General features: G+C 37.4%; 1 protein-coding gene across 1 annotated transcript in view; it reads right to left on the bottom strand.

The window, feature by feature from the left end:
- ZFAND3 (zinc finger AN1-type containing 3) overlaps window positions 1–25,925 on the bottom strand; it is a 132,330-nt gene that overhangs the window by 93,330 nt on the left and 13,075 nt on the right. Inside the window, exons 2-3 of the mRNA XM_068676571.1 lie at window positions 6,017–6,057; window positions 3,946–3,972 (exon numbers count right to left, since the gene is read on the bottom strand). Coding sequence (XP_068532672.1) covers window positions 3,946–3,972; window positions 6,017–6,057 — 68 coding nt within the window. The remainder of the gene's footprint in view (window positions 1–3,945; window positions 3,973–6,016; window positions 6,058–25,925) is intronic.

The raw sequence follows: 25,925 nt of genomic DNA, 5'->3' as shown, positions 1-25,925 counted from the left end.
TTCACAGGTCTGTCCTCCATCAGCGCATTAACCCTCCTCACTACTATATATGGGGGAAGACGAAAGAGGAGGAAAACAGAGAAAAACAGTTGAAGAAAAAAAAAATTATGGCCCCTCCTGTCCATTTATAGGCCATATGTATAAAAATAATACACAAATTTAGTAACTTAAAATGCAATCTCTACTTAACTCTTAGAAGCACAGCAGGTCTAGATGGTTTCAGGTACCCTTTTCTCCCACGTTTCCAGTTTATACATAGCAAACTAAGAACAAGTAGCATAAATACGCTGGATGATTTGGCTGGTGGGACTATTTCTGACAGAACTACAACTATTAGTCCTAAGTTTAGGTAGTACAACTGTACTTGACCTAACTCATTTTTTCCCATTAATTTATATTTCTCCACTGAAACTTTAAGGCAGGTTAGGGGAAAGGGAGTAAAATAAAAACATAAAACTCCTTTCCCATTCCTTTCTCAAAATATCGCCCTAACAACCCACAACAGAGCTATTACTCAGATCTTCACACTTTTTAAAACTTCAGAATAATGCAAGCTAACAGAGTAAAAACAATTGTTAAGGTCAGCAGTGCAAATCAAGCTTATTTATAAGTGAAAACCACATGAAGTCATTTGTCTAATTCTTTTATTCCATTTCATTACTGCTATCTTACTCAAGCTTAGAATACATCTGACTTTTTAAGTCTACTATGTTAAGACATCTTTTCCGTACCAGTCTTCTCCTTTTAAAAATTCTTTGGGCACAGACTAAGAGAAATTAAATGCATGTCAAATAAATTCTCTGTTTATATCTGGAATGCTACAGTATGTTATTAGCAGGTGCTCTAAGAATTAGCAGTATCTTTATTGCCACTGTAAACAGCTCAACAATTTTTCAAAGAATTGTTTAGCTTCAAGCCTGAGTGTGCACTAAAAGTGGAAAATGAAACTCTACTAGTCTCAAGTGCTAGTCAGTGAGTGCTGCTTTTTGCAGCAAGCAGTCCGTGTACTTCAAAATACAAAGCCAGACACGACTACAGCAACAATTCTAGCCTAATGAAGCAACAAATTGAGGCACTAGCTTCCATTAGGAACCAACAAAGGTAACAACATACTGCAGCCTTCCTGAAAAAGGTGCATTTTGTGTGCACATAAAGAAAACTAGTACGCAGTGCTTTTTAAAAACAAAACAAAAATCCACACAACACTTTTGAAAGTGCTCTGTCTTTTCCAGTAATAAAGTACTAAAAACCAGGGACTCACATCACATATCAGAAGGATATGGAAAATGTAAGTACGACTGAGTCATTGTTCAACGAAAATTTTATGAAGAGCTGAGTTATGCATTATTATTCGTCACACAACAGGATACAGTAAGAATTAAAAAATATTAACTAGCAAAATGCAAGATGCAACTTTTGAAAATGTTTTCGGTAGCCTGAAAGTCTGACTGGCAGTCAAGTTAGCAGCTGATTAACAGCAAAATCTCTTTAGACAGGAATGTTGGTTTTTGCCAGATCATCCTTAAAGTAGGTGTTGTTATGACCATGCAAGGCAGCAATCTAAATAGTTCCCAGGATTTACAGAGACAGCAAAAAGAGGAAACTGCGTTACTCAGTGACTCTGAGTCACAAAAAAAAACAGTTCTGTATGCTCTGAAAATTGTGTATGACTTGTGCAAGACAAAATAAAGGTCTGCTCAACAAAACAGAAGGGTTAAGACACACAAAAACATGCAATAACTCCAGTCAGACATCTGAGTGGGTTTGGGAAATAGAAAGAATAGCAAATAATCCAATACTTCTAGAATTCAGTTGATATATAGAAGATATAAATGTCCATTTTTATTCTTTTTTCGCCTTATCAGATCTCTGAAGCTCCAGGGAAAATATACTGTTGAATTTACAAAACTTTATCATCTGGCACAAAGCCAAGCACACGTACTGAAAATGCCTATGTGATTACCAGCAATACTGACTTCCCACTTGATGGATGGAGATGAAAATTCTTTAATTTTTTTATACTCAACAAGTGCTTCACAGAATATCAACATTGGATAGCTGGATTAAGAAAGGATATGGACATCCACCTCTAGAAAGTTTCAATTACACTATCACACAAATGGTACGAAATTGATTCACAAATCCGTGAATACCCTAATTATTATTTCATCTTCTTCCAGCTTTCCAAGCACATCTTCACACCAAACCTTCCAGTGCTGCACTTACCTTTAGCTTCACACATAATTGAACAACCTGAAGTTCACTTCCTGCATTCCTCCGGCCAAGGCTGACTGCACCATCACAAAAATTAAACTTTCCAGATTCCCAACCAAATGGACTAAAGGCAGAGTGCGGGTTTTTTGAGCTATTTAAATGGAAAGTGTAGTTTTACAGTTTTCTGTATTTAAATATTTATTCTTACTCTGTAGTAGTTTGTTCGGTGACTGGTCCCACTGGCTCCAATTAAAATTGAGTTCCTGAGGTACCAGGTGTTGTTTTTGTGAATGTTTGTAGAATTCCTACTTGAAAGAGTCTACTTTAAAAAAGTGGCTTTTCAAAAGCACTCAAACAATGTCCCTACCTGAAGTTGATATTAAAACTTCCCTAAACCTAGTGGGAGCAAAAGTAGATTAATAGAGAATGCTTTTGGAATATTTCACTCATCACCGTCATTCAGATCTAGCAGTTTACTGTATTGAAAGAGAGGTTGAGGTATTAGCAAAAGATGTGGTGTCACTAAGGGAGATGCTCTAGCCATAATTTGCATTTTTTCCACTTACCAGCCTATATTCTGATTAAAGAAATCCTACACTTTATTGCATTCGTATCCAGAATGTTCAAGACATCTAAAGCAACTATGCCTTAACTATCTCAAGAGCAAATTTCTGTGAAGCAATTTAATATGCAGGATTACACTTGTGCAGTATCTGGAGACTTCAAGGCATCAATAGCATATGGTCCTCACTGAATTGGAGACAGAACATTGTAAAGTACTTTGCAGAAGTACAATTAACTTTGGATGATTTCAGAGGCTTTTGAATGTTTCAGGGTCTGCTACTTCTACTAGGTTTATGCAAAACAAGTCAGGTATTCCTTCTTGGAACAGGCAGATGGGGTGGAAGGAGGCACAGAGGACTGAAAAGGACAGCTAACTTCAAACTCCTCTCCACTATTTATCAACCTTTATGCACAAGCCAAAGCAGCATATGAGGAACAGCAGATTTGTCCTTGCGTGGAAGAGCTCAGTGAACCTTATAGATCTAGGTCAACACACTGGGCTACTCCAGGCAAAGGGTTGTATGTATCTGAAGTACCCAGCTCATCCTTGCCACAGAGAAAAGTGAACAACCCAATCTCTAAAATAACCTATGAAAAACATTTTCCTGTTTCATGTAAGAAAACTTACAAAGATAGCCAAAACCATGAGTTCCAGTTTCCCTATTACTTTTAGTGAATTTATCTTGAATAAATCTTAAATAACTAAGAAATCACTGGTATTTGGTCAGACAAGAAGGCAAACGGACAGCCCATGACCACTGCCCTTTTCTCTGTTTCTGTGTTTATTAAACCCTCCTTCCTTTCACCATCACAGACATCTATGATCACTTTTCCCCATGAATGGGGAGGAGAGGAAGGGTAAAAGCAAAGAATAGCTCACAATCATGTACGTACAAGCAGGTATGTAATTCAGAAAGTCTGAGAAACCTGTAAAGATAGTAAAGTTCTACATAACAGCTTATATTTCAACTTAACCCCAACAATGTTTTTATCTTTTGCTGAATCGTTGCCCTTCCCTTATAACTTATATAGAAATACAAGGTTTATGCAGATGCAAGGGGCTTTGCTGCTGTGTATGTGCAAAATTATTTTTTAAAAGGAAAAAAAAGGACTGTATTCTAAACATCTGAAAAAGGAAAGAAAAAGTCATTTAATGAAGTTACTAACCTTTTTCGTTGTGTGGATTTCTTTTTTCTAAAATAAAAGAGAAAGGAAACGATGGTCAAGAGAAATAATAATTCCCAATTTCCCCCTGTATACAAATCTGCTTCAATACATTTGAATAAATAATCTGCCATACTGAAAGAAAAAAAGCAATTTTTTTTTTCATATTATATCTTCGGAGTGCCTGGAATAGTTAAAAAAACATTTCAACAGCTTTCTTGCTGTCTGTGGTGGTTCAATTTACAGAAACAAGTATGTTTCTTTATTTCAACACTGTGACTGGAAATCCAGTAAAAATGTTATTGAAATATTTTTAGTATATCTGAGAAAAAGACTTGTGAGACTCAGTTCGGGTTGATTTATTACCCAAACAGGACTGGAGTTCTCATTATTTCATTATTAGTTGATGAAGGAACCATAGTTAAGATCTAATACTAAAACTACTAAAAAAAAAAAAACACAAAATACTATGGTTTTTTTTTCCAATTAGCAGTAGCTTTTTAAGTTTCTCAAACTTTTGAGAATTACTATTTCAATAAAAAAAACAAGCTATAACAATTGCATAGAAAATCTTGAAAATTTTAAGAGAGAATTTTTCCCCCTAAACCACACATTTTAGTTATTATCTTGTATTTTTACAGCAGAAAATTAACTTGATCAGAACGAACAGCTTTTCAGGAGAACTACAGAACAGAAGCCAAGAAGGGATCATAAAATGTCTTCAAAAACAAACAAACAAAAAAAATGAAGCCCAAATGAAAGAGATGTTTTTACTTATTGCCTGGCCCACTGGTTATAAAGTTTTGGGTACTCTGGTAAACCCATAATATGAAGGATGGGCCATTTTGGTATCTCAGAATTAGAAAATCCACATTTCTGAAGTATGCAAGCAAAAGTTATTTTATAATGCTAATAAGAACACAACAGTACTGAGTCAAATCAAAGACCTAGTAGCATACTTCTTATCATGGTCTGTAGGGAAAGAGTATATGTAAGCGCTTGCACTTTCTTCAGTATACCCTTGCAGTGATCCATGCATTTGGAAAATAGCCAGAGGAATATGCACATCATTTTGCTGAACAGTCTTGGACAATCTTTATTTTCCTTGTGTTTGTTTAATGAAGTGATGCTGAACCCGAGATCTGAAATCTACAAGTCAAAATATTTTTCTTTGTGTGCAAACCTCAGTAAATGCATTAGATTTTTTTGGGTGGTAGGGGGGTGTACACTTTGCCTTAAATTTCAAAGATTCTATCACTTTTGCACTGGAAACCAATGACCTTAAAAATAAAAATAAAAAGTGCAAGCCAAATGTTATGGCCAACTTCAGTTCTAAAAAGGAATATTTTATAGACAAGCCAATAACTGAAATTTTCTAAAACTTTTTTTCCATCATTTTAATACTGTAGCTGTTCCCCAAGAGAAATTGAAATCATGAACTATGAAAGCACTTCAATTACAATTAAAAATAAGGTTAGAACACCAAAAAATACCACAAAAATTTCAAAAAGGCAAAGCCAGAAGATGCTAACAGGAAAAGGTCAGTAGCAATTCCTAACATCTTACACAGTAGCGATGACCTTGCATAAGAAAATAATATGTAGCAATTACAAGTAGACTACTAATGAGCTACTGATGATTTAATTTCCACGGGCTGAAAATTAAAAACAAATGAAACTAGAGGTTTTCTATAGCAGTTTTTCTTTTTTTTTTTTTTTAATCCATACCATATTTCAGAGAATGCTACCAAATAAATCCTATAATATTCCAAATTCAGAGTTTTGCATTTGTGAAAGCTACAGTATCCATACAAGTGCTGTGCTAACAGTGGAGCTCTTTAGTTCAAGGGCATTCCTGACTTCCATAAACTTCAAGAGCAAGGCTTCATTGGTGCATTTACACGGGAGATTCTTGACTAGCAAACAAATGAAGCACAAAGTGAGGAAAATCTGATTGCACGTACACACTGAAGGAAGGGAAACCCATGCAAAAACCCTGAAGGAGATGCCAACAATGTGGTTTCAATAATCTAACAAAAAAAAAAAAAAAACACAAAACCTTTTACTGCACTTACCAGCAAAGCATTTGGAACAGAGATTCATAGTCTTGCTGGACCTGGGGCAAAATAAAAAAAAAAAAAGTAGAGCTAAAAAATTCATTATAATTCTAATCAACACAGGGAAGCTTTTCAGGAATGAAGCAAGGGTACAGACAGTGGAAGAACTTAAATGGCTGGGAGTCAAAGATAACAAAAGGCTCGAAGTAGCTGAACTAGGAACGGGGATGGGGAAGAGACTTCATCTGATAACCTCTTTACAGAGCTTTTAAAACACAACTTTCACTTATTTAACCTCATAGTGGAGAATAAGCTTCCTTTACCATTCAAGGTATTTTTGCACACCCATCAATCAGATCTTTCTATTGCCATCTGATAATAATGACAGACAGGAAGAGCCAATACATTCCACTTGGATATTAAAGCTCCCTTTGGCAGCAGCTTTGCAGGCCTGACAAATCCTGAATGCAGCATAGCAATAGAGAGATTAAAGTATTGCACTTATAAGGACATAGACAGATGTGCTCTTGGAAGTATAGCTGGAATGGTTTAAGGAGTTATTACCTCAAGCTGTTCATTACTACCCGCAGCTGCATCCAGCAGTAATTTAAAATAACCTGGCTGACTTTGCACTGACATGGACTAGGACAGTTCACATGATCCATTAGCGTGGCTCGACTTTCAGGGCAGTAACCTTCAGCTGAGAGAAAAACAGCTGGAGAATGACAGCAATATCTTAAGCCTCCCAGATGTCTCCGAAGTGTCAGTGCAATTAGGCCACAAGTGCTCACCCTCAGAGAAAGTTGGTAGGCCCACAGCCCACAGGCAAACAACAACAAAAGTTCAGGCTGCAGACCTCTCCAGGGCTACCAGGAAACTACTGAAAGCAATATACTACGGGAGCACCAGCTTCTCCCAGCTCACAAGAAGTTCTCTTCTAATATCACAACTTCTCTTTCAGGACGTCAGCCAGAGACTGTTCTCGAAATGCCTCTAAGCACTGAAACGCCTTTAGGTACGAGCAACCCAGTTTCTGCGCACACTGCCCAATAGCTCGTTCAGTCAATGCTCCTGAATCAGCTCTGCTGTTCTATATCAGCATTAGCATCCTCCTGAGGAGGCCTGAAAGTACATGTTGATAGGCAAGATCATACCACAATTGTCCGTGCCCAGGAGACCTTTTTCCCCTCCTTGAGGCAGCCTCTTAGGTGCAACATCTAATTTAGCCACATCAATTGCATCTTTATCATTGGAAATATGCACGCTTGAAAACAATTGAGACTACACCAAACCATTTGGTTTCTAAATCCAGACAAACATGGATGGAATTTGAGACGAGGCCTGCACCTTACCATTATAAATTATAAAAATCAAGACTCAAGACAAAAACTTTGAAAATACTTTTTTCAAAGCAATTAGATCGCAAATAACAACACGTATTAGAATTATACATTTTTTCCCCAAAAAGTTTGCAAATGGATATTTTGAATGACTTTCCAGTTAGAAACTAAATCCAGACTTGATCAATCATATCTTAGTATTAGTCACATCAAAACATTACAGATGCTTTTCAATTCATGCACATTTGAAAGCTGGTTTACATCAGGCTCAAGGATTCTAGAAGAACACAGTTCACTGCAGATATGAGACATAAGCGTTTGCCAGCTAGAGCAGGAGCCACAGACACATGAAAGCTACTTTTAAATGCAAACAGTATGTGCACAGGAGAAAAGTTAATTCCCAGGAAAAGAAAAGCAGAACAGCATTTGTAGCCATACAAATACATCATCATATCGGTATAGAAGATTCAATATCTATGTTGACAGTCTGCACAGGTTATCTACCTTCAAAAGAACTGCAATTAAGAACAGCATGGTGAGTCAACACCTACAGCATTAGTGTGCTGCAGTTCAGTACTCACTGCTTATGGGTTAGACCTTCTGGAGCAGCTCAATATGCCAGGCAGGAGCTTCTTTGCAAAGCCATTAAACCCCAGGGGCAGCAAAGAAAAAGAAAGGTAGAGTTCAGATGGTTCATATTGATGACATCGGAACGGGCAACGACAAATGTTTTCACTGGTATCATCAACCATCTCAGCTGTTAAATATCAATCCGAATCCTCATACAATATTTACTTGTTGACACACCAACAATAAAAACACATGAGCGCACACAACATACAGCCACATGAAAAAAGAAAAATGCTGCCATTTACTCATAACACAAAAACATTTTATTTCAGAAAGGACAGTGCTACCGGACAAGCAACTACACAAGCTAAATATCTTCAGTTCACTGTTACTCTTTCAAGTTTCACTTTCTGATCCTTTTATACACATTTAAGGCATCACAGTTTGTCTGAGGCTGCAGCATTGGATGAGAATCTAGATTTAGACACTTAGGTCACTGCAGAGGCACTGACATTAAACCAATACTAAGATAATGTGTTTTTTTTTATATGTATAAAAAAAAAACCACTAGAGACAGTAGCAGTGCTGATTAACCATCACCCCTTTTGGAAAGTGCAGTATTTAATTAGAGCAAAAGTTTTTACAAAGAAAATATATCACACAGTTTACATATATCAAGGTCAGTAGGTATCATCTGAAAGACATGCCAATGTCTGTCAAGTAAAAGGTATGTCTGACAGCTCTTTGGTACACTGCAAATTCCTCCCCTCATCACTAGGATTTCCTCTTTCCTCTCACCACCCCTTTAAAACCGAGCACACCCATATATGCTGTTTTTCCTCATGTAAGTCGTGTTAGCCACATTGCTATTTTACATTACTTCCTAGTGACTCCAGCATTCACCAGAAGCATGTCACCAGCCAAGAACACCAAAAATACAAGTTTTCCTATGTTCCTGACAGTCTTTTCAAATATATGGCTGTAATATCTGTTCTTTCTCCAGGTAATTTTATTTGCAATGCTCAAAGCGCTAAGGCATCAAACGGTCAGGACACGTGGTCATGAGAAAACCCTCTTTGTTTCCACTTCATGGTCAACTCTACTTAGAGAGAAGACTTCTAGGAAAAACAGTACACTGCAGATTTCTAGGAACACTCACAAAAATGAGTGTAAAGGTGAATAAGGCATAGGCAGCTCAAAGTCCAAGTCAACCCTGGCAAAGAGAATTGTATGTTTTAGACTGCAGTTTTTTATGGCTAACCCCAACGCTTCCACACCTTTCTCTCCCAGTTTGGTTGGAGTATTCAACATGCTGATGAATCACTTACTAAATTGCTGGTTTTAACTGGACATACTAAAGTAGTTCCCAGATTTCCCTCATAAAAGTCAGCTTCATGCTCAACAGCACCTAATCCAGAGTTACTACACCATCCATTTTATCTGTACAATATCCTTACAAAGCCAGTTTTGCATTAGTAATTTACAATCTCCACTTGTACATAATTTAAGCTGGTATTCAGAAAGACATCCATATTTATGGATAAATCAAGTCAAATTGAATGGTATTATCTCGAGGCAGAATATAAAGTTAAACCCTACTTGAAGGTACTTCCATCTGTCAAAAAGACACCATTTAACTAAAGGGTGATACAAAATTATTATGTAGATTTGGAAACCACAAGGTGAAGCATGCTCAGAAGGTCAAGTGGCAGAGCAAATGAGAGGCAGAGGATCTTCAAGCCAGCTGGAAAAATCCCAGAGGCTACCAAATAAATTGCATGTAACTATTCCACAGGACTTGGTCTACAGTAAGTTTAGTTATCAAGTGTTTCCACTTCCAAGAACAAACAAAAACTTCCTTGAAAACACAGCCTTGAAAGTACTAACAATGATGTGGGGATTTGGAAAAAGGAAGAAATTTACAGAAACAGGACATCCCAGAAACTACAGCATATTTGTGCTACAAGCATTTAATAAATCATATGTAAGGGTAAAAATAAAAAAGCTCATTTCACGATATTCAAACCATCATCCCTTACTTGGATGGTTGTGCCTGCAAATTTCTATAGCAAATGAAGCTATTTGAACCTATAGATAGAAGAACACACACAGAGTCTTAACTCCAGTGAGATTAACATCTGCATCTCAGATTAAACATGCATAATGGGAAGTGAGAAGCATTGAATTCCAAAAATACCATTCTTCGACTCCTGCATATTGATATACTGTAACTAATTAATAAAATTGAAAACAAACCCTTATTCAGCCACTCTGCTTCCTTGATTCCCTTTTTATATATTACAAGCATATGAAGGTATGGCCTTATCTGCTCCACTAAAAGCAGTGAAATTTATTTTCTCAAATATATACCCTAATGTACTAATTATTCCTTTTATTTCTTGCCATTTGGCAGCGTACCATTGCAAGATACCATCCAAATCAATGTGCCTTCTACTCTTCTGTCTTCACTGGAAGCCTGCTCTTCCTTTGCACTCTCCCAATAAATAACTTTATCAATACGAAACCACAGCTAGAGAAAGAAGTTAGAATTCTTGCTGTAAATCTCCAAAGGTTGCTAGATGTATCTCAATTCATTCAAATAGCCAGAATCTAAAAGAGAATCTCTGTCTGAAGATTCAAGAATAAATTGCATGCAGAAACTTTGAGCACTGGGAGAGAGTTTAAAGGAATTATACAGAAACCCACTTCGTCTCAGCATCTTCAGACTTCCTAATGAAAACAATTTTCAGCCAAGAAACTTGGATAGGCATACCTAATAAATACCGAAGGTTTTGTAACAAAATCTTACATTTTCCAGCAGGCTGTCAGGCACTTCCTAGCTTCCCCATTCCCACCTTTAAGAAGAAAGATGAAAAAGCTAACCTGAAACACTAAAAACTAATACAAGCTAAACTTCACACTAAAGTGCCAAAGAGCAATATGAAGTGTTCAATTTGGTCTATATTTTGATAACTCCCACACATTTTAAGGCCATAGTGAAATAGCATTATTAATGCAAATGCTCACCTGGTACGGCTGCACACGAGTAAAAATAAGTAAAGATTCTAGCATAGGTGTTCTCAGGGCTTAAGAAATCCACAGAGCAATAGTAATTTCTGGAAATAATTTTTCTTCAGTTGTCTTTCGGGAATGGAACAATATGGAATTTGAAGAAAAAAGAAAGCTTTCATATGGGACATATACATTAGATACTTATTTTTAAATGTATTTAACTCCACAGGTGCAAACTAAGAATGAGTTTGCATTTTTGGTTTTGTTTGTTATTGGGAACAATAGTTTTTAGCGTATCTAGTAATGATTCTTTATGATTTAGAAGTTCTATGACTTGGTAGTAGGAAAACATATCTGCTTCAGTGGCACTATAATTGCAGTGGTGATTAAACACATCATGTTAAATGCTTCTTGGGCCTCTTCCAGTACAGCAATTAGAGTGGGATCTCCGTGTCGCTGCAGCCAAATATATCCTAGCTCCTGAATGATACCCGTCCAGTATGTCATGGGCTGTATGTCTGAGAAACATTAACATGTAATGAGTCATGTTATTAATTAGTTAAAACGACACAGAAGGCTCCACCCTACATGTTCTGCACATACTGTTTCATGTATTTGGCAACTTCAGGACAGCTATAACATATGTTAAAGCAATGCATTTATACTACTGTAGTTAATGGTCTGTCACAATTTCCATTATAAAGCAATTTTCAAAGGTTTATAATTCTGCTGAAGAATTCACTCCGAGCCGAATCCTGGCACACAGTAAAAGCAAAACCATAGCCCACACATGTTTACTTTCATCCAACCAGACTTGGAGGATTATTCATCATTAAAAGAAAATTGATCCAATTCTGTATTTCCCTTACACTTTTCATCATTGCTCTGAGCATATAACACTTCACCTTGCACAGAAAGGAGGTTAATTAGACTGTATTAATAAGACCCTCCATCATCCCTTTGGAAGTTCTGTATAAGCTGTACACTAGCTTCTCAAGAAAGCCATTTTACTGGTCTAAATCCAATGTCACCTCATAGATTTCACCTATGTTATATATTTGATATTTCAGTTCCACCTGACTTTGTAATCTCACTAATGGGATACAGTCGAGGGGATTTTGGACAGTTTAAACAATTATTTACATTTTTAGACTGAGGTGGCTCAGTAATTCATAGAAGAGCAGAAGTGGAGCGTGTCAAATGCAGGTGGACTTGCAGAGAACCTGGCAAATAGAAACATTCGCATACACTCAGACTCCTCAGTGAACTAAAATCTGAAATTAAATATCCCACAAATGTGGTCTATGTCTTCTACTTCATCAGCTGTTGTATACCCACATGCTTGGGGCATTTACCAATTACAGGAATTCTAATTCAATTGGAAACTTATCAGGAAGATTTTATTACTGTTACTACAGGTTTTCCTTGCTTGGAAAACACATTAATCTGCTGGTGCTCATTTCTGGACTCCTCATTTTGACAATTACCAATTTAGTGTCCCTTACCATTGCAAGATTTTTGGAACATGGCATTAAGTGATGCTTCAGTTAGTCAGTCACTTGCCAGCAGGGACTGACCGCATCATCCTGACTTCAATTTGAGATGAAATGGAGACTAAACTTCATGCCCAGCACAGCGTACGAGTGCAATGCCCTTTTGGCAACTTTCCACAGTCAAAAGATACGCCAATGCATCCCAACGAAGTCGCTGAACTCTGATTTATTATTTTTCCAATAGCTACACTAAAGCCTTCTTTTAAAACTCTTCAACTGAAGAACTTCTTATATTTTTAAATATACAGAGACACTGAAATGCTTTATTTATAATAAGGCCAGAGAATAGAACAAATACACAAGAGGGGAAAACAAGGAAAATACAGCAACAAAGTAGCTCCTTATCCTTACAAGACATATCTTGGGCTCTGACACAAAAGCACTGATGGAGTTCAAATGTAAAGCCTTATCCAAACAATTCATACAATAAGCCACAAAGAATCCAATGCATCTAAACTAGAGAAGAAGGGTTGTAACAACTTAAATAAGATTCATTTAGGTTTCTAGCTGAGTGTACAAAGTTGTTGCCTCCAGTCAAAGCTACATGCTCCATAAATACATGTCTAAACTTTCTTAAAAAAAGAAACTCAGTAGCACAATTCTATAGCAAGCATTCCCCTGCAAATCACCTGAATATTTTTCACAACAATGCGTAGCCTATTGTTTTAAGGACAGTAAGAAGGTTGAAATACTAAGTATTAGTAGACTCTGAAAGGTCTTCAGTTGAAAAGTAGGAATAAAATTTGAAAGTTCTGATCCAGCCACCTTCCACCAATTCTTGAAGACATTGCTGTTGCAGGTAATAAATAACTTTGCCCTATGACCACACAATCACTTTCAGATTTTACAATATTAAGTAGTAGCAAATTCAGCTTTTTCTTCAGATCAGGCAATCCAATGCTCCTCTGATAAGTAGCACTCAAAAACCTAAATCACAAGGTCAGGAATAGAAAATAAATATAAAATCTTTCTAAGAAAAAAGAAGTTGGGAGAGACATCAAGAAAGCATTGTTTTTCCCTCTAACTTCAAGGCATGGCTACCTTCACATCAAACTTCCTTAGGAATCCTATTCCAACATTTTAGGACCCAAACAACTGCATTTAGATTAGAAAAAAATACAAAACCTTTCCTTTCTTGTTGAATTTAAGCTCGTAGTTATTGCAAAAAACTTTTAACAGCCTTGAAGATTCATGGCACCCTACTCATGTAAGGACAAAACAACCAAAGTTATGGCAACTAAGAGATCTCTTTTTCTAACACCATGATCATTCTTGAGCTTTTCTTTATTTCTTCCCATTCATCCATACCTTGTCTAACTACAGTGGGCAAATTGGACCTGGACTATAACTGCAGCTTTAACAAAGCTGAGGATAAGAGAAAACTTAACACGGATGTCTCTAGCTGTATTCCTGATTTCTAAATCAAGACTATACCTATGCAATCAAGATTACAGCTGTCTATAATATTAGTTTCTGAAGAAGAGAAAAAAAGACAAATAAATATAAATATATATATATATACACACACGTTTTTTTTTTTGTTTTGTTTTTTAAAAAAAGGACTAAACAACTGGAAAAAAATATCCAACAACCTATAAAACTAGCTCAGTCTCACCCCTCTGTTACTAGGCTGTACTACTATTTCTGCTCTGGCAACCAATTCCCACATCGTCAGGACTTAGCCTGAGAATTCTTCTGGAATCCAGAGCGGCCTGCAGCCAACTGTGGAATTAAAACAGGGAAAGATAACCGATGAAAAGAACTGCATGAGAAGAAACAAATCTGGATTTGCAAGAGGTTTTTTGGTTGTGTGTTTATTTTTTAAATCAAAATTATTTTTCTTACTAGAAAACTCTTGATTGGTATTATAATGCTAATTGGTATGATAATTGCCTAGAATGGGTAGAACTTTGGAATGACAAAAACCGCCTTGCAAAGTATTTCAAAGACCTTGCCTGTTTGTATGACTGTGTAACGTTTACAACAACTTATTTAAACCAATTATAAATACTGTTGCACAGGATTCAACTTTTTAAGCGCATTCTGTTGAGTACTGTGCCATGCATTGTCTGAAAAGCTACCAGAATACCAAAATTATAAACCTAAACTCCTTTGTCACAGAGGGATTGTTAACAGGTCAAACATTACACTGGCAAAAAGAAGTTTAAAGTGTTGACCATTCCAAGTACAGAGGGAGAAACACAAGCGTGCTATCCACAGAAGATATGACAGGAAGAGTCAGAACCCCAAGAATTATTCTTAAGATTCATTTCTACAAGTTAGGAAACCACATGAAGCTAGAGTTAGAAATAAAGCAGACAGAAAGAACAGGAAATAATATCCCCTTGGATAACGCAAGAAAACATTCCTCCTCCTGGACCGGTAGGAGCCGCGTCGCATTCATCACCAAAATTCACATTCTTCCATCCCAGTGAGCCTTGGACCCACTCACCCAGTCATGAAGCGACACGGTTCTTGCTTTGACCAGTGCCTCTGTACCTGATTACAGGCACTCATTTTCTGTTCTCACCTGGGAAACACCATTGCAGCCATGTCTCATGATACTATTCTAGAGAATAAGAGTACTTCCTTTCTTTCTGCAGGAATTTGCAGTGAATTGTATCAAGGATATGTCTATACTAGGAACAAATTTCCAGGTAGTTATTTAAACAAAACATTCCTAAGAGCCACCTATTCTGGCAGAAAGCTACTCTGCCCTGTTGGTACGTTTAAAGAAAAGGAAAAAAAAAAAGTTATGGGAAAAGTCACTTTCAGAAGTGAAATAAAACACTGGTAGCTCATCGTAACCTTTGCAAAAACAAACAAACCCACAAGGTTTTTTCTAGCACACTTCCATCAGCTGCACTTTACCTACCCAAAACCACCTTACTGGTAGCACAAACAGGTCCGAATGCTTCTCCCAGTCACCCAGAAATTTTGGTTAACTTTCTAGTAGCTCCCAGATACAAATTTGTATCAGATTTTTCATCTCTGAGGAAGAGACTAGAAACTCCTTGCCTCAAAAACCATCCCAGAGTAGAGAAACAGAGTTCTACCACTTGATGGTTATACTACAGCAAGTATAATGTATATAGTATAAAGTAAATATTGTAATAATTTTATAATGCTATAAAATAAACATATTTATAAATGTATAAAATAAAATTATAATATACTTATATTAAACTTATTTTTTTTAAAGATAAAGTTTATACATATAAGCTAAACTAAAATAATGTAAACTAAACATAAACACCTTATACTAAGTCTTGGCCCAGAACACCACTTTGGATATTTTAACCTAGGAGATCAAAAAGTTCTTTTCTCATATGTAACTTTTGCCTTTTTAATATATACATATATATATATATATACACACACTTTTTTTTTTTAAACTGCAAAGCCAGAGTTCAGTGTGATTCAAAGGAACATGGCATTTCTAAACAGCATAAAGCTGTTTATCAACACTTCCCTCAAGATGTTTGTATTGAAGAACAAACCATTATAAACAAAGCTTTGACAACATGACTTTAAAAAGCAAACAAAAATAATAATAATAAAAGAAACAGTATAAGCAAGAGTTAGGCTGATAGTGACAAACAAAGCTGTATATGAAGCGAGATATTAATCTGCTCCTAGAAAAAGCTGGGATTTTTTTCCATGAATGTGCACCAAGGCACAATGACAAGTTTTTAAAATATATATACACACACACTAAACATCATTAGTTCAGTGAAAGTTGTCACCTACAGCTCAATCAATAGTTTATAAAAAAAAAAAGTAGCATCTTCTTTTAAGAGAAGTCTGCTCTGTAATGTTGCCTTCTCTGGTTCTTCTAAGACAGTGGATGCTGGTCATAAAAACTCGTGCAGCCTCTCAGACCCTTCACTTGTGCGAACAATATATGGATCTATAAAACATTCCCAAACCACCCCACTAAAGACAAATGCTAAAAATAAAAAAAATAAAAATCTGCACAGTTAAGTCAAGAAATACAAATGAAATGGAAGTGCCTGAAAGGAGTAGCAGCAGAGGGAACACGGCAGCTATGTAAGTTTTGAATTCTTTACAGAAAAGAGCATGCACTACATCACTACATCATTAAGCTTGTTTTCTTCCTGCTAACCCTGTAAAGATTCACTGCCTCCCCTGTCACTTTTGATCCACACACAACATATTCCTCATGATAGCTAACAGCTACTTTTGTACTGGTTTTTTGTTAGTGGTTGGCTGTGCTTTTTCCCCCCCTCCTTTTCCTTTTTATTTTTTAATAAAAAGCCATAATTAAAACATTAAGCACTGAAATATTCTTTCTATGTCTGAAAACCCCAACTGCCCCCTACATTTTCAATATGATTTCTGAGATCTGAGCTTGACCTGGGACACACTGGGCAACTCCATTCTCTTTCTGAGTAAAGGATGCTGGAAAGTTCACGACTCGATGATGCCAGAGAGGCCTGCGAGTGAACGGGCTGCGACCCTCGAATCCTATGACTTGTGCCCAGGAGCGACAGCTGCCTCAGCTTCACACCTTATCCAGATATGTTATTCCATAATTTTTACTCTGAATAGAAAAATACTTCACATACATTTAACTAGGCTAACCAACTACACATTAAAAAAGCGTATGACCTCTGTAATGATCATCCTGAGCCCAGATCACTTCAGCTTTAGTGTCCTGAATTTGTGTGATCTGAAACAGGAAACCCCTTTAAAATAAGGTAATGTGTCATGCTGTCAAAGTCGTTCTTTTTTTTAATCATTCTAAGTGCAAATACATGATCTCCAGCATGCAAATATAAGATGTACTCTTCAACTATTTCCAGGAAGAAAAAGTACATTAAATGTTCTGCCCCAATTCCAGAGAGAAAAAAAATACTTTCAAAATACGCATTTAAAACCTGCCAATTTCTGACCTGAGAGCAAATACTGAGTTATCTTCTCATTAGCTACAGCTAGCCCATAGGTCTAACTACTTGTCTTTCTGTCCTTGTAACAATACAACATGGTTCAAATACAGGAGACCTAAGGATCAGTAAAGCTGCTTCAAAAGCCAGATGAAGAGCATCCTGTGCATTCTTTTACAATGCAGCATTCCAGTCTTAGGCATTGTATTTTATCACAAGTTAATGAAGGACATCACACATCTGATTCACTGAACAAAACTGGCATATTAGCACATCTGTGCTTATGAATTTCTTCCATAGAGAAAACAAGCTCTCGGGGAAAAAAAAAAAAACAAACAAAAAAAACACCTAATAAAAGAGTAACTTTCTGTAACAGGAAAGCTGACAACACAGATGTCTGTATATTTTAACACGGTAAATAATGAAACAATTAAAATGAAAGGATACAATTAAACAAAAACATTTTGAGTCATAACACATGAATGTTAACAATAATCCAGATGCTTTTCCTTTCTTTTAAATAGGCAAAAAAAATAGGTAAAAGTGGAAAGATTTTTTATGTCAACTAAAACTAACTAAAAAGAATTACACCATATTTCAATGGGCTTCAAACTGTTTTCCTCATAGCCTAGTAAGTCAATCTTCCAGTTCCTTCTTCAGTCCCAGCAATCAGCTTTTTCTACCATGTTCCAAACTTTTTTGGGCTTCTCTACAAGCTTCTCAATGCCTTTTAGTAGAGTACCTGTCTCAACCAAATCCTAGCAATGATCGAAGTCATAGAGAAAAGCACATTTGTGCAAATTTCAGGCACCTGCCTTGCACGTTTCACTGACATTAAGAGGCAATGATGGCTATTAATATTGGTTTTCTTAACTGCAGTCAAACACCTGACCAAGAGCCATGAAGCTGTAGACACCCATCCTGAGTTGTTTGAGAGCCTCCTTCTCTTTTGCAGCTATGACACCTGTACAGGCTCTGCCACTGCATTGACCAAAAAGTCCAGAGTATGAAGTTATCTTCCACAGGCACTGAAATACAACGAGCATGGTACATGAAAACCAGCCCAGACCAGCAACACCAGTGCAGAATTAGATCCAACAGATAAGAGTTTGTTCCTTAGAGAGCTGTGCTGGCATTTTTACACTTATCTGTGTGTCTTAAAGTGTCCATATTCTCTGATTTTTCCATCTTTTATGCTGTTTACATCTCCTCAAAACATTTAAAACTATTTCTCAAACTTCCAAAAGGAAACAACAGTAATTCATTCGAACATATTCAAGATCGGGTAGTTAATACATCTGGTGATCCCTGTAAAACATTCTTAGTTAAATGCCCAGAGTGCTGTACCTTGTTAAAGACCTCATTTTTTTTTCTTCCTTCCTCTGTGATCAAGAACTCTTCTCTTTTCTGCATGTCCAAGTGCAGCATACCTGAAAACTAATTCCTTACATTCCAGTATGAGTATGGGTGCCCGGGGAAGACAGAAAAGATCAGAGGAAATGAACAACTCTACAGATAACTTTTCAGATATCTCTCCCCAGAGAGCCTGTTTTTTGCATGATGGCAATAAGAATCAGGAAAGTTCTCCCCCGGTGTTTTTCACTCACAAGTCTTACTGTCAGAAAAGAAGATAAACAAGGCAGAAGACTTAACGGGATACAAAAGAAACACGTCAGCAAACACTGTTTAACCCTGTCTTCCACAAATTCTAGGCAATTAGTAAAACAGATGAATGGAGTGAGGGGAGCAGGACACAAATCTTAAGAGTTAAAATTAAACACAAAGCAGAATAGAGAAGCACCCTTACCTTGCTTTTAACACCCCATCATGACTATCAGAAGGATTTTGTCCTCAGTCTACACTTCACTCCCTTCTTAGTGTGCAACTCGTTGGACGCATGGAACATGGGCACCCTATACAACCTGCTTGTAGAGGTGAAAGATGTGAATTGAGGCAGGACAAACCCCCATCCTATCAGCTGAAGTGGAAGGGACTGGAAAAAAAACCCCCATCCTATCAGCTGAAGTGGAAGGGACTGGAAAAATAAGCAATGGCAAGAATACTCAATCTGCTACTATGCCAGTTAGCATAGCTCCCGGGTTATTTACTAACAAATGAGATCATACAAACTGAAGCATGCATTAGATTATGACTAACACTGGGATATGCACTTTTCCATCCAAGTTTCACATGTGGTCTTCTAAACAGAGCGTATGAAGTGAAAGTTAAAACAACATGGACATTAAAAGCAAGACTGAAGAGCTGACATTTTAGTGTGTACTTATCTCGTAGGCCTAAAAGACTCCCTGTTTGAAAATAATTTTTTATCTCACCGTAAAAGTTTCTGTGCTGCTACTATTATCCTTGGCAAGGAACAAAAACCTGTACATAATTCCTTACGCTGCCAGTTAGTTCCACTCTAATCCACTCTGGGAATATTTAAATCAATTATCTACAACCTGGAGCTGATACAGGAGGGCATTTAATAGCCAGTACCCCACCTAGTCTTTTCCTGAGTGCATCCTATGAAGAACTGGCACGTTGTTCAATGTCTAATCGCTGTTCTCAGAGAAAGAGTGCTCCACATCTTGGTTCAGCTCTTGGCTGAAAAACTGTCTGCAGAACTCTTTAAGAAAAGAAATTACACATTGCAACAGGAAAATGGTAAAGGAAATTAGGAAGAGATTGCCTGCCTCGTGTACCAGGTGGTGCTAACCTCCCTCTGCCTTCACACACAGCCAAAGCCATAAAACCAAATTGACGCTTTATTCAATAAAAACTCCGATGACCCCATACCTTCAAATATACCGTAGATATAAGCACCTAATAGCTTCTACCCAAGAGGACAGAGGTGATGAGGCATTACAGAAAAGTACCACCACAGGACAAAAGCATGCAGCACGCTGCCTTTTGGGTGCACTACAACCCCTGCTCTCCATGGGTCTCTGCCAGTTTCCACCATGCAGTTGTAATTCTCCAGGTACTCTAACATCCGCGAAGCATTTTATAACTCAAACGATCAGCACAGAGGGTTCCCGCTGCTGTTAACACTGAATCAGCTGAACTACTAGCAGTGCTGGTGAGAATTTACTGCATAAAGGAAATGGTTTACAGAAACGGGTTACCGCACATCAGTACCAGCAGATGAGTCACGCTAAGCCTTGCTCCGTATTCAAAAGACCGACCCTCAACTCTACAAAAGTTAACTTAAATCACAGCCTGCTTACGTTTAATGCAGGGCTGCAGTCAATTTCAGCTGCAATGGGCACTGCTAGATCACAATCCAGCCTGCAATGTCTGAAAATAAATCTGTTTATATTATATCTATATTTATCTGTATTTATATTATATCAATTTATATATCCATATAAATCCATAAATCTACAAACAACTACTCTCCAAATAGGGAATGGACACTTAACACCGCAGCAGTGGTATGTTACAACCAACAGCATCTACTGATGGGGTGGTCTTGCACATCATTCACACAAGGGCAAATGCTGACTGCTGCGATAACAGAAATAGGATAAATCTTAAAGCTTATCTTATTATGGGGTTCAGTACGACATGTGCAAAATAACCCACAATGCTTCCACAGAAAATAAAAGAAAGTATGAGTAATAATAGGGAAATGTATTTGTTTGCCTCCTTTTTGCACTGCAAGAATTCTGGGCTGTCTTGCGCTGTTTCTCTTTTCAGCACAAGTGCTAGTAATTCAGGAGGCAGGAGAATGAACACATTGGGAAGGACTATTATTAAAAAAATAAATACCCAGGAAATCAAATACAACATGAATATTTAACCTATTTAAACAGAATAAGAGAGGCATTCACAAAATGCTTGAGCAAAGCTAAAGCGAACAATGCTGGGTATTTCAATTCACTTCCTGATCCCTCAGTAAAGGTTGGAGAGAGCTCCCACTTCTGCTCCTGAGACTTTATTAAATTCAACAGAAGCCAAGAAGTGGCTTGACAGTCCCAACAGTTCAATTGATAAAACAGATTTCAAAGCTTGTAAGTTTCTCTATAAAGGTTAAAACAGCAACAGAAAAAAAGCAAAGAGATTCTTTTCCTTTCAGAAGTCCCCTTTTGAAAGCCTAGCGAAGACCTCAGACTTTTAATGAGCAGAAACTTTGGACTTCAGAATTAAGCTTTCCTCAAAATGTAAATTTCGTCTGAGAACACGAATTATCCAAACTGCTGAACTCTGATTAAAGCTTCTCATTTTCTATGCCTCGCACAAGAAATGACTAAATCTTGTTCCCTTGTATCCTAAAGTTTAGCAAAAAAGCCACGTTAGCTTTTTTGGAAGTCCATTAGGCAAATTAATTGTTTGAGTTAATAAAAAAACAACAATGTCCATTGCTTCACTATAAGAATATCGATAAGGATATAAGGATAATATAACAGATTCTGTTATCACCATCCATTTATGGCATCTGAAAGCCCTAATCTCATTAGAAGTGGTACAAGAGACCTAACACACTGCATCTGTCACACTCACGCAGTCAGCTCTCGGTTCTGTCCAGAAGGAAAGGCCCACTGCTTGGCCAGGCATTGCTCGGGTCAGCTTTCTGAACACACTCACGAACCACATGGCTATTTATGCCCTTGCATTTGAAATGAAATGCCTGAGCTTTATAAAACAAGTTAGCCCCCCTTAAAATACACTTCCTTGGGGGAGAGAAAAAAAAAAGTACAAAGGAGGAAACCCCATATCCTCCCATCTCCCCAGTAATCTCATACTATTTCTGCAACTAAAACTACATTTTTTTCATTCATTGCATTTCAGCAACCAACACTTTCCTTAGGGTTTCAACACAGAGTACTAACTTTCATTTATCTAGCTCACCTGGCAGAGTTTACCTATCAGCTACAGCAATGCAACTGCTGCTGTGTCAACAGTTTCAAAGGAAAAAAAGATTATATTATTTTATTATTATTATTATTATTTTCGTTTTTTGCTACAGTGTAAGAAACTTGTGAATACACTGCAGTAGCATTCATTTTTCCTTCCTTTTTCTTTTCTGTAACACCAATCGTAAAACTGTTCATAAGATGAGGGCAGGGTTTGTTTCTGTAACACACCACAAACATTTCATCTCCCAGCACACAAGAAAGTCCAGAAGCCTCCCCAGTAATAGGAACAGAACAGTCCAGGGAAAGAAAAAAAGTTTCTGAACAAACCATCTTCTCAGATGCCAATGAGTCAGTCATATCTGTCTTTCCTTGTGCCATTTTCTGTTCCTTTAAGGTAAGCCTTTTATTTTGAGTCATTACTTTTTAGTTGGAACAAAATTATTACGTGTTTTAAAAAAAAGCCTATGAACTGGCCTGGCTAACCAGCTAAATATTCTGGTCTTAAGTGAAGTTTCCTGATGTACAAAGCATTACCCTTTACACAACAGAACCAAAGGTTTTGAAATTTTTTTGTCTTGCCATTACAGCACGTAAGGTCAGTGACTGCAGCTGGATTTCTGGCATTTATAGTATGTAATATGAACAAAGCTGTATGAGTTCAGAGAAAAGTCTCAAAAAATTGAAAGGCTGGTTAAGGGACAGCAGAACACCTCTAAAAACATTAGTCTGCTCCATAAAAGCTACGTTGTATGAAAGCTTTACATTCTACTGACTTTGCTTGTATTTATAAAGGCAGAGTTTGTGTGGATGGAATAACTGATTTGGTCATCCCTGACTCATCTTCCAAGTTACTGAGGCTTCTGCAGCTGTCCTACACCAAGCATCACACCCTGGGACGTGAGAGCTTACAGCTTGTTCTGGACTAGGGGCAGCTTTCTGTCTTAAAGAGGGAATGCACCCAGGTTTCACTGAAACTAAAGCTTTTTTTGGGTGTATAGATCAACTGTTTCTCATGGCAAAGACTGGTGATAAAAGTACAAATACTGCAAACTACTTTTAAGTTCATAACATTGAATGTTATAAGTCCATACTAATGACAGCTATAGCCCTGCCAAGTCTCTACTGAATTTAACAGGAAAGTATGTGAATTTGAGAACCTGCTGATTCAGGACACCTGAACTTAACTTGTATTTTAAGCCCTACTTTTTATTTTTATTTTTTACCACCATTACCACCATCTAAATTGCTCCCCAGAGCCTTACCACTGGGTTCAGTAATCCTATCCTGTTCCCTCCTTAAAGCAATATACTCAATAACCCTATTTAGCGAAAATCCTATGGCCACCACGGCTCCCGACATGCTGTTACAGCATATGTCCTGAAAAGGGGTTAAGGACAGGAGAAAGTTGTCATGAGACAGTTAAACATTGCACAGCATGACTGTACATAAACAGGAGAACATCTGGATTACAGACATAGAAAACTTTGTATTTCCATTTTTTTTTTCCTTAAGCTTGCAGACCACTGCGTGGGCTCTAAAAATCCTTATGTGCCGAGTCCTCCTCTTTTACAAATAACAGTGACCCTACGTTTGTGAAGCACAACAAATACCTGAAGGTCCCAACTCAAAACCATTTGGAAATAGGTCACGACACACAAAAGTTAGCTATATGCTACGGTCGGTCAGAGTCATAAATGCAGTGCAAATGTAATTCTGAGCCCATACTTCCCCCACGACAGTTTGTGTGCAGGAACAATAATAAATTACTGTGGAGTGATGCCTCTTACTAGGGAGGAAAATATTTTTTAATATAAAAGATAAGTTCTGCCGGTAATTAAAGAAGACATAAAAGAGTTGCCAATAACAAGTCAAAAAAGTACTGCTCAACAACACCAAGGAATCATTGTATGTCTACAATGAAAAAAGTTTCATTTCTGTCCACGGCCACAAAAAAAAAAAAAAAAAACACAAAAAAACACAACACTTGCTATTGATATATAGAACAGTAATCAGTCCCGATGTGTTTATGACCCGCATTCACACGTGCAAACTGCAGACAGAGCTAAGGTTGCTAATTCAGCCTGGTTTATGGCATCCCCTCATTCAGATGTTCTCAAGTTTTACTGCAATGCCGAATGCTACCTATCAGGTATATCAACAGCACATTTTGTTCTGCTGTCCTCCCAGTTGGTGAAAATATCTGAAGGTAAAATTCTTATTTATTCCAATGTGTAACTCATTTCAAAGCTGTTAAGAACTGGTACACTATTAGAAGTGTACATGAGTATATGTATATAGGAGAAAAGAGCTACAGAATTACATTTAAAATGCAATTAAATGAAGTGAACGCGCACAAGCCTATCGAATGCTGACTCTACTACTAAGCAATCACCCCACTAAGTTACTCACAAGATTTTTGGCTTTGGCTCCAGTCCTACAAGCTCACAATCACCATCTGATCATATTACGCACGTATGGATTGCAACCTAACGTTTTCAAATGCTCCTGAGTGTCAATGGGATTTGAGACCCAAGTCATTTAAATGCTTTGAAATCCTTTCTTATATTTGGACTTTCAGTGAAGGACGCTTGGTTACAAGAACTGTTTGCCTTGTTACCTATGAAAGACGAGCTCTTGCTGTTTTGAACATTTTCGTATTGTAGTTGTAATGATGTAGATGGATATATTGCTGTTCCAAGTTCAGGTATAGTACAACCTAAGTCTTCAGCAGAAGTGTATTTATCTTATACTTCAGTCCCTGTGGCAGCTCTGTAAAGCAGGGTGTTCATGGGTGAACATGGTGCCAAGATCACCGAGTCCTGCTTGGAAACAACACTGCCATAACCAATCTGTTGAGGTACTCGGTGACCACAAATCCTAACTCCAAATTCAACCAGCTTTACCTATATCAGTTGACTTTTGTGTTTTAAACATGAGAATTAAAGATGCTGATTCGTACAACTAAATCAAGACAAGCATTAGCTTATCCTTCTCAACAACGTAAAGCCAATTAGCAACTTCCTTAAGAAAATAAATTACCAGGATCTCAAAATCTTAAACATCACCCCCAATATGTTACTTGTTCACTCAAAGTCCAATCGTTTTGTCATAATAAAGTCGCACATAAGCAGTGGGATTTTTTTTTAATAATTTTAAACAGTACGTGGAGAAGCTTGCAGTGTCTAATTAATAAGATAGATCAGACTTTGTGCCCAGCCACTTGACATTTTCCTTACAGATTTGTAACTAAAGCCTTTATGCAGGTATAGCAGTTCTGAGAAATGGCTGGAGGGCAGAGAACAAGGTCACCCCAAAATAGTAAATTTTATTCTTTGACAAAAATAAAACAACCTGGTATTTCTTTCCTGCTTGCGAGGACTTGGAAGAAAAAAGGTAGCAAGGAAACTAAGCGAATAATCAGAATGGGAATGTGCTTCACCATCCTGTCCCACTCTGTCCCTCAAAAGCCCATTTTGGGGGCCCCCATTGCACTGCTGGGGTGGGAGATCCTGCTGAGCAGGCAGCTCGCTTTCCCCCACAACAGTTCTAGTCATTGGGTATAAATGCACAGCCCTTAAGGACCATATACCAGCATGCTAGCCATGAGAAACGGGTGCTGTGTGTGCTGTTTGATGGGTGACAGAGCAGAGAGCAGCACTTTCCAGAAGGGTGCCAGGCGCCCTGTT

The sequence above is a fragment of the Anas acuta genome, chromosome 3 (assembly GCF_963932015.1).
Source record: "Anas acuta chromosome 3, bAnaAcu1.1, whole genome shotgun sequence".
Taxonomy (NCBI): Eukaryota; Metazoa; Chordata; class Aves; order Anseriformes; family Anatidae; genus Anas; species Anas acuta.
This window is presented reverse-complemented; position numbering and strand designations above follow the sequence as displayed.